Consider the following 10,122-nt stretch of genomic DNA (forward strand, 5'->3'; position numbering starts at 1 on the left):
GCTGGTGGCCTCCTACCACTCCATGATGGAGAGTTTGGTGGTGTACTGCATCACATGTGGCTAACTGGCTGTTCAGCAACAGACTGGAGAACTCTGCAGAGGGTCATCAAAACCGCTTAAAAAATCATCAGCTGCTCTCTGCCTTCCCTGGAAAATCTCTCCGGCTCCTGGGGCCTCAGCAGAGCCAGGAAAATAATTAAAGATGCCTCCCATCCTGTTCTCCACCTGTTCAATATCCTGCCCTCTGGCAGGAGGTACAGGTGCATTAAAAGCAGCGTTAAGATCAGTGTCTTTTTAAGACTCAATTTGTCAATAACTTACTCAGGAAAGCATCTGCTATTTCTTTTAAGTTTTTTATTACAATACAGTCAGTCAATCAGTACAATAGCCTCTTACATGCAATATTATTTTTAAGTGTAATATTCTTTCATGCACTTTGGTAGATTGTTGTCTTAACTGCTTTTTTTCTGTGTGGTTTGCACTGATTAGGAGTAGCACTTACACAATGACAATAAAGGCTTTCTATTCTATTCAAAGAGAGGCAAGCAAGAACAGTGGGAATGTAAATTGAAGGATGTTTAAAACAGATAGTTTTAGTAATAATTTCACTGTTCACCTTGGTAGTTTCTTCTGATAATATGACTGCTTGTGTTTCTTGACCTTTCTGACTTCCCTTGTATTAACTTGGTGAGTACAGCGTTATCACTAATAGTGCATTGTACTGAAAGATCTACTGTATGTTTTCTAAAAGGCTGAAAAGGAGTCCTTTAAAAACTCACATTTTGACTTCCAATAAAGTACATCACACACAAACTTTAGAGCAAACAGCTAACAACCCAGAAACATTTGTTTATTCACACATTTTGGTCTGTACATTTGAAAATCTGCATATTCTGTACATTCAGTAGTTAATGGTGAGGAAGACTTACAGCCATTTGATAGCCACATAACACATGTACAAAGTGTTTCCCTGACTGTGACGACCAAAATCTGCAGAGGAACCGATTGGAGAAGGCAGTCAAGACTTATTCACACAAAATACAAAATGGCTGCTGCAAAATGGCATTGTATCAAATTCAGCCTCACAGAGAGCAGGACAGTATGGAACATGAAACAGGACTGAAATGTGTTGTAGAATATTCTGGCACAATGAACACGGAAGAACTTCCAGCGTTTGCTTTCACTCAGATCTTAGAATACTGTGTTATAAAAATGATCGGGAGGGAGAACGCTGTATTCAGTACGTATAATGAAAAGAATTAGCAGTGATAGCCAAATGGATTAAAAACAGGCCAAAATGACAAAACACACCTTAAATAAGTGAAGATAAACGCCTTGTTAAACAAACACTCCTGCTTTTGTTAGAGTTCCATTTCAGCAGCTGACTCTTTTAGAGGATGCAGCCTGCAAAAGTGTGTCACTCGGACGACTCTGGTCTAGTGGGCTGTACCTGCGCACCAATATAGACAAAGAATCAAGGCCTATGTAAATTGGGCGAGGTTCGCTGTATACTGCATGCATATATATACACACACACACATATAACCTTGGCTACAATCTGTGATATGAATTTTGAGGCATGTCAGCAGATTGTGTGAAGAAGCTTTTGTGAATCTAGATGGAAAAAAGAATAAATGCATTAGCCATTGCGCAAAAGTGGCACGTACCATAATATACTTAATAAAGTGTGTGTGTTTATGGGTGCTAAGAATGTTGCAACAGACACATTGCGTAATTTCACGTTTTTTTGATTGGTTGCCATGTCAAAGCTGCAGTCACGTTGCGAGAATTCAATAGGATCTCCCTCCCAACTCATCACATATGAATGCTTGGTCAAGACATTTGTTTCACACTGTTCCACTGATTGACAGGGGGCGGTAATGCAAAAAAAAAAAAAAAATGCATCAATGTGCCAACAAAGTCAAAGAAGAAGAAGAAGAGCACTAGCTAGCAAATGAGGATTTAAACAATGCAGGGTTCAAATGTTTAAGAAATATCGGCATTGCAAAGGTTTGATGAGGAAGCAAATGCGCTCCAGAGGTTTGTTAGACCTCATGGATACACGCAATGCATTTTGGTGCGTAATGCTAAATGTTAACATAACTTTCACCATTTAAATGGCACCTTTAATGAGCAGAGATTTCCCAACATTTCCATCACTGACAACTTTTAAGAACACAAGGACACACAGGTCTCCTGGATGAAAGTCCGGTTTCTGGCACACCCATCCACCACCTTACTTGGATTTACTCAGACTCTTGTGTTGTTTAGCTTCCCCCAGTGCGCTAAATTAAATTAGTTAAAGGGTGCCTTGTGCGTTGGTACCAGACACTGAAGGACATGAGAAAGCATAGCTATTTGACGTCCTGGTAATGAGAATGGGCTGGGTATAGTGGAATTACTTTTGAAAGGCAGACTTTGAGGGATGCAGCCCCTGAAATGGGACACAGGAGTGTATGTCTATGGTTGTGGTCTTTCAATTTAACTCTGTTTTCTTGTCTTGCCGCCCGCTCACAGAGCCCTCTGCTCCCGCCGTCACACAGACCGCTGCAGCAACAACGGCAGAGGAAAACACAGCTGGAAGCTTTTCATACCGCTTATCTGTCTTTACATTCTGAGGAATGTTGAAACGTTTTAAAAAGAGAAAGCTGTGTGGATCACTGGTGTGAGTCTCGAATTGAATATTACGTCACTGCAATTGTGTGGTGTTGCTTTGACGACCAGCTACATTGAGGGGTACTATCTGCAGAGTCGAGGCGAGTTTAGCTGGTACTGGAAAAATGGCTTAATCAGGAACTTTCCCCAAAATGTCAGATTCAGTGTCTGTTACAAGGCTGCAGACAAACATGCAAATGTATGTTAATGCAGATCAACACTGTTAGAATGGACTTTTGAATAAAACATTTTAGGAATACCAACTTTAGGTGCCACATCATTTCACTACACATTTTCAACACATGCAGAGACAAAGAAAAACATATTTCCTGTGGCGTGGCCATTGTTTAGACCCCAAATCCTACATTTTATTTTAAATTGTCAAAATGAAAAATTCACAGTAGAATCTCAACAGAGATTCCTGCAAGAGATGATGAATTTTAAGAAAGCAACCAACATTTCTGCCATAAAACTCAAAAAACACTTGATTGAATTATTCTTGTACAATAGAGTACTTCAACTCAGACAAAAAAAAGAAATACTTGAGTCACACCAAACAGATCACAATACTTTCCAAACTTTAAATACATTAAGAATACCAGAGATCATAGCTTAAATAAATTCTACAAAAATATCTGTTATACATGTAACATATTTACATTGACTTTAGCTTCTAGCGTAGTTTGTGTGTCCGTGTTATCCAAAACAGACCTTATTATTCATGATTCCATCAAACGGCTTCAGTGAGGAAAAGAGGTGCTTTCAGAAGTGAATTCTATCAGTGCGCTCACGCCAAACTCAAATGTAGTATAGTGTATACATGGGAGAAAGAACTGGATTTACAGTTGATCACTGCAGAACGCTTTCACTGCTCAACTGCTAGTCTCAAATTATCCACGTAAGTTAAAAAATCATTTCAGCTGTATGTTATATTCTTGCCTACTTAAACACACTCCCTGATTGTGAATAACAGCACCCTGTAAGCAGCTCCAAACCTCAAAATGTCCTTTCAGCTTACTATTGCTATTGTAAAATTCTATTCCGTTCTAACACATCAGCAGTGAGCATGGAGGCCATTATGTAGCCTACTAATAAGGCTAAAGTGTCATTTAATTCTACTCCAAACAGGTTGCACCCCACACATTTTCAAACTGACCTTTGAGCTGAACTGACACCAGGTGGACTGTTGTTTCTGACATTCAGTGTGTGTGTGTGTGTGTGTGTGTGTGTGTGTGTGTGTGTGTGTGTGTGTGTGTGTGTGTGGCTGTCTGACTGGCACATCAGATGGATTTCTAGGTTGAAAATGGTGTGTTGCAGTGTACTGTAATGAGCTTGCTTTAATATCATTAGAGTAGTACATCTAATGTTGTGTCTGCTGCAGTTCGGAGTCAGTCCTGCAACAAAAACAAATCTGACTGTCCATCGCACAGCCGTCTATAGCTCCACATTTTGCTTCCTCTTCCTGCTTTCTGTTCAAAGCAGAACTGAGCACAAACGTTAACACGGCTTTTCTCTTCCTACATAGCTACCTCTGTAAGAAGATGATGTCCCATTGCTTATCTCACCTGCCAAGCTCTGACTGGTTTCACTTGAAATAACTGGTCAATGAGCACAACAAGAGTGGTGTTTGCTTAATATGCCACTGAACAATTTGGACATGTGGGTGATGATTTGGAGCTAGGCTTTTTTGTGATTTTATCCTCACTATTGGGTGATAAAATGAAACCAGGGAGTGTACCTTGTAGATGTTTTTTAAGGGATCATTATCCAATAAGCTTAACACTTTTGAGTCGGAAAGAAAATTATTACTGCAGCAATTTAGGTTTAGCTTTCTATAACTTACAAAAAAGATGGAGGGTGGGGAGATTAAAATGGACTAACTGGCAAGTATGCACTTGATGACAACAGGACCCAGTAAGGATAACATCATGCATATTTTTACAGTAACATAAATGGTAATAACTGTAACAATGCTATCTGTTGTAAAATGAGGTTCTCTTTTCACACAAACACCATCGCCGTTGCTCAAGTGAGGCAGATCCATTTCCAACTGTAAAAAGGCTGAACTGGAGAACAGGAGCAGAAAATGCATCGAACTAGACGGACAAACTGGACTAACTGTCCCTTCAGCGTGTACAGAACAGACCTGTGAACCTTTCTTCCAGACGAGGATCATAGTGATTGCATAGTCTTTATAAACAATAGCAGAGAGTTCACAGTAAAAACCTCTCCTTTTCTACTGTCGTCGTCTTCACACGTTGTCAAACTTGTGTTTTAAATAGTCTTTCATAACCTTTGCGATTGGTAGCTCCTCCAAGAATTTCAAACTTTGAAGGCCAATGCAGTGACGGATTTTTATTCGACACAGGTCCTGTAGAGTCCGAGGCTGTTCTGAAAGAGGACAGAAACAGATGTTACACAGTGCAATCCCACCCGAGAGCCTCACAGATGCACCGGTAGGGCTGGGTATTGACAAGACCTCATGATATGATACTATACGTATCACGAAAGAAGAGTCATGATACAAGGGTCACTATAGGATTGTATCACGATATATTGCGATGTGATACACATTGCGATACACTAAAAAAAACTCTAATTTACTGAAATTTTTAAGACAGCTGAAAATACAACTTGCTGTGTACCACCTAAGTCTATTATATCACATTATTATCTATTAACTGTTTAGTGACAGTTAGGGTTGGGCCGGTAGACGATGCCATCGTCCATTGGCTGACAGACATAACATTGAGCAGGCATTGTGACCTTCCACCCCCCGGCAAAAAAAGATCTAAATTTTTCAAATTATACCATCGCGAACATTATAGGCCTAGTTTGTTAAGATTACATTATTGTAATTGCAATACTAATATTAACAGGTTAATGGGGATTCCCATCAGATGTTAGCATTGAACTAACAGTCAAAGTGCTATTAAAAAAATTTATGTATCGCAATGAAGGTCTGGAAAATAATTTTGCACAGCCGTATGAACCAGTGGGTCAATTTATCAGCAGATATTTTTTTATTGCACATAAGTTGGTACTGGTTTTTATGTGTGCCAGTTAGTAACTAGACATACTTGAGAGCACTGTAACGCACTGATCAAACCTGCCTGAAATCGTAACAGTCGAGTTGACCTCAAACTCAGCAGCAGATAATCGTGTACAACCATGTACATCGTCTTCATGGCAAGGCGCTTATTTGTGTGCGCATGACTTCAATGATAATAAACCATGCCTCCTCATCTGACCGTCATGCATTAGCAGATTGGCCAAAACGGGACATTTCCCAGTGGCCTATGGGCCGTTTTGGCCTGCCGTTAATTGTCAACTTGACCAACTTGATAATATAACAAGCTTTTTTAGGCTAATCCAGCAAGCAGGACAATCGGTGCATCCACGTGTCCGCGTTCTCTGTCTCTGTTACTCTGCTGGTGTTAAGAGCTTCCACGCAGTTGGCCACATGTTTTAGCGTTTGTGTGTGAGTATAAAGCCTTTTCAGCCAGGGTGCACCCCTCCTCATGCTCCTCTTTCGGATCTGTAGGTTCTCACTGCGCTCCTCCTGTGAACAAACAGGCAAACAAGAGCTCCGCTAGGAAACACTGCTCTATTGGTAGTAACCATGGCAACGGCTTCTGTACACTACTGAATCTCTGCAACTGTATTTTCTTTATTGCCTAGGCCTACAGAAAACATTAAATAGCCTATAGGCTGGCTATCTAGCAGAAATGATAGAATGATAGAAGATAGATGTGTTTATATTTGTGCTGTTTACTTTATGGACACCAGTGACTGAACTCTAATAAATATTTTTTTTGTAGGCTATAGGAGTTCTTTATGGACTTTTGCATTAGGCTATAGGCCTACATACCTTTATTGTTGTAGGTTATGTTCAAGTTCAGTGAACATGGGTGTGTGTGATGTTTTTTTATATGATTGATGCTTTTGCCCATATAAAGATAAAATTTTAACTCCGTATATCTCATTCTATTTTTTAAAAGTAAAGCCTAGGCTTATTTTTTGTGTGTAGCCTTGTACATTTGTATGTACTATGATTGGTGTAGCTAGCCTAGGCTATTTCTCTCGAGTTTTGAGGGTGTCCCCATAGCCTTAGCATACCACATCTATAGGCTACTTTAATGATCATTCCCAAATGTCTGAAGATGAAAATAGTGTCAAAGACTATACCTGGTTTGGTACCAGTCATCTCAACATATAGGGTTAGTCCACAAAAATTATCGGTCTGGAGGTTTGCGTGAACAGGGTGGCCTGGGATGAAGTCAAATTCCCGGCCTGTTTGTGCCAGTCCTATCAGCCCTATCATTTTGTCAGATGTATGATACAGATATATGTTTAGACTGCTTCCCTCAATCTTTACCTACTAACTTCAAAAATTTCTTCATCTAAACCATCAACCTGACCCATCCCGACTAGGCTGCTTAAATAAGTTTTACCCTTAGTCAGCACTTCTTTACTAGATATGATACTAATATGTCTTTATCAACAGGCTATGTACCACAGTACTTTAAAGTAGCTCAGGGCTCTACAATAACGGTGGCCCGATGGCCCGGGCCAGTAAAACGTAATGTCGGGACAGTTGAACTAGCAACTCACTGGTCCGAAACATTAGTATTTTCAAAAAAACAAACAAACAATGAAACTCAACATCCTGCAGTTGTTTTGCAGCTCTTAGCGCGCACCGATGTCCAATCCAGAGTTGTAGTTACGTGACGAGAGGTTGTCAAATGTTACTTCTCTAATCTCAATCATGCCGCGACCTCTGGGTTGAAAGTGAAGCTGCATCCTCTCTAACAGCCAGCAGGGGGCGAGTTCCATTAGAAATAATGATAAGCTGATTTATTACCTCAGTAAGCACTTTAAAATGAGTTTATGGTCTCAGTCGCTAGTTTCAAGTCTTCTTCAACACAGCATGATGTTCATTTAGTATATTATGGTCCTATTTAGGGGCAGTGGTGAAAATTACTTAACGACCTCCTAATTGAATCAGACAAAGGATTTGTCTCTGTACTGGTTTTATTATGTCTTAGCACTGTTTTTGATACCATTGACAACCGAGCTGTCTCAGTCACAGCCCCGAGACTGTGGAATGAATTGCCTCTTCATGTCAGACTGGCACCAAGCCATCCAGTTTTTAAATCGTGACTTAAAACACATTTTTATTCCTTGGCTTTTAATCTGGCATGAGAACTGTAAGTTGTATTTGTCTGGTGTTGTATTTTGTCTATTTATTGTTTCATGTCAATGTAGAGTACTTTGTTCAACCTGGTTGTTTTAAATGTGCTTTAGAAATAAAGTCTGATTGATTGATTGACCATCAGATCCTATTACAGAGATTGGAACATTTAATTGGCATTAAAGGAACCGCTCTAATGCGGCATTCAGACCAAACACGAATTTTCTCCTTGCCACGCTTTCCTCGCGCGAGTACATTTGCTGCAAGTGTTCACACACACAACGCGAGAAGGCGATTTTAACGCGATAAGGTGAATAAACACAACTTGCCATTACTACAGCTGTATGAACCCAAAGTAAACATTTTGCTGTGATTAAATAGCAATAAACGGATTAAACTGATGCCGAAATAACTACAACATGATGCAGATTTGTTAAACATATGAATTCATGCTTTGTCAGGCCTGTCAGCAAGACAGCAGGACAAGAACTTCTAAAATGTTTGTTTTCTGAATGGAGTTTGGATCGAACAGGGCTATTCTATGCTAACTGTTGGTTGGCAGGTAACAGTAAAGTACAATGATTGCTGGAATAAAGTTACAGACACATGTTTTCTGAACTCACCAGGTAGTTCAACCTTCTCGCTTTCTTTTCTCCAAGTAATGTCCAGTGTTGTCCGGTTTTTATACAAATATGAAGTCGTAGTCCGACAGAGCTAACGACGCCAACACTGGAACCGGATGTACATGGAAGCTAGCTGCTGAGAAGCTCCAGTGAAGATAAATCAACGTTGTAATCCCAAAAACTTAAGTAAAAAGCTAATTTAATTAAAGCAGTTTACTCCGAGCTCCTCCTGCGCCGTAGTTGTTAGAGCATAATCCAGTCCGACTACGGGTGTTTATTTATCCAAAGTTTGCAGCGCAGCTCCCTGCTCCTCTCCCCCAAGTTTAGCAGCTCTCAGCCGGCCAGCAGATTTTCAATCTCCCGCTCTGCCCGGCCCTCTCCACACATTGCTCTGAAGCCGCGGGGACGTACGGACAATCTCAACACTGACAGGCTATCGCGACTCAGCATCATGCAACTTTCTTGCTTGAGTTGAAAAGATTCAACTCACGTTTCAACTCGAGCTGCCGGCCCTGCCCCCTTCGTGTCGCTTCGCGCCGCACGACAGGAAATGGTCTCTACGTGTCTTTGCATTGACTTTGTATGTAAACTCACTGCACCAAACGCTCGCTTCGCTTTTGCTCTGAAAGCACCATAAGCTGGTCTAAATCCTATTTATCAGATCAATTTAATTTTGTACATGTTAACGATTAATCTTCCATGCACGCCAAAGTCAGTCATGGAGTTCCACAAGGATCTGTGCTGGGACCAATCCTGTTCACTTTATATATGCTTCCTTTAGGCAATATTATCAGGAAACACTCCATTAACTTTCATTGTTATGCAGATGTACTCAATTATATCTAGCCAGATGAAACTCATGAGTTTGCTAAAATTAAAATGTGCCTCCAGGAAATCTGGATGACCTGTAATTTTCTAATATTAAACTCAGGTAAAATTTAAGTTTGTTGTTTAAGTTGTTCTAGGGCACAGGCACCTCCATGACACATTATGTAAAGATATAGTTTCCTTGGATGGCATCGCCCTGGCCTCAAGCACCACTGTGAAGAATCTTGGAGTTGTCAGGACATGTTGTTTAAGTCTCACATTAATCAAATTTCATGGACCTCTTTTTTTCACCTACGTAATATTGCAGAAATCTGGAACATCCTGTCTAAAAATGATGCAGAAAAACTAGTCCATGCATTTTTTCCTTCTAGGCTGGATTACTGCAATTCCTTATCATCAGGCTGCTCAAAAAAGTCCATTAAGACTCTTCAGCTGATCCAGAATGCTGCAGCACGTGTTCTGACAGGAACCAGGAAAAGAGATCACATTTCTCCTGTTTTAGCTTCTCTGCATTGGCTTCCAGTAAAATCCAGAATAGAATTTAAAATCATTCTTCTTACCTACAAAGCTCTTCATGGTCAGGCACCATCTTATCTTAAAGAGCTCATAGTATCTTACTACCCCACCAGAGCACTGCGCTCCCAGAATGCAGGGTTACTTGTGGTTCCTAGAGTCTCCAAAAGTAGAATGGGAGCCAGAGCGTTCAGCTATCAAGCTCCTCTCCTGTGGAACCAGGTTCCAGTTTGGGTTCAGGAGGCAGACACCATCTCCACATTTAAGAGTAGGTTTAAGACTTTCCTCTTTGATAAAGCTTATAGTTAG

The 10,122-nt window shown here is 40.4% G+C and overlaps 1 protein-coding gene across 7 annotated transcripts in view; it reads right to left on the reverse strand.

Annotated features, from left to right (window-relative positions):
• Positions 1 to 829: 829 nt before the first annotated feature.
• The window catches only part of asb7 (ankyrin repeat and SOCS box containing 7), a 26,826-nt gene continuing 17,533 nt past the window's right edge, over positions 830 to 10,122 (reverse strand). For 6 of the 7 annotated variants that reach the window (XM_046074477.1, XM_046074475.1, XM_046074480.1 and 3 more), the window contains exon 5: positions 830 to 5,046. In XM_046074477.1, the coding sequence (XP_045930433.1) occupies positions 4,907 to 5,046 (140 nt within the window). In that variant the 3' untranslated portion in view covers positions 830 to 4,906. Of the gene's footprint in view, positions 5,047 to 5,571; positions 6,218 to 10,122 lie in introns of those variants that run through there. The other variant, XM_046074481.1, reaches the window with a different exon arrangement.

This window comes from Micropterus dolomieu, linkage group LG17 (genome assembly GCF_021292245.1).
Source record: "Micropterus dolomieu isolate WLL.071019.BEF.003 ecotype Adirondacks linkage group LG17, ASM2129224v1, whole genome shotgun sequence".
NCBI lineage: Eukaryota > Metazoa > Chordata > Actinopteri > Centrarchiformes > Centrarchidae > Micropterus > Micropterus dolomieu.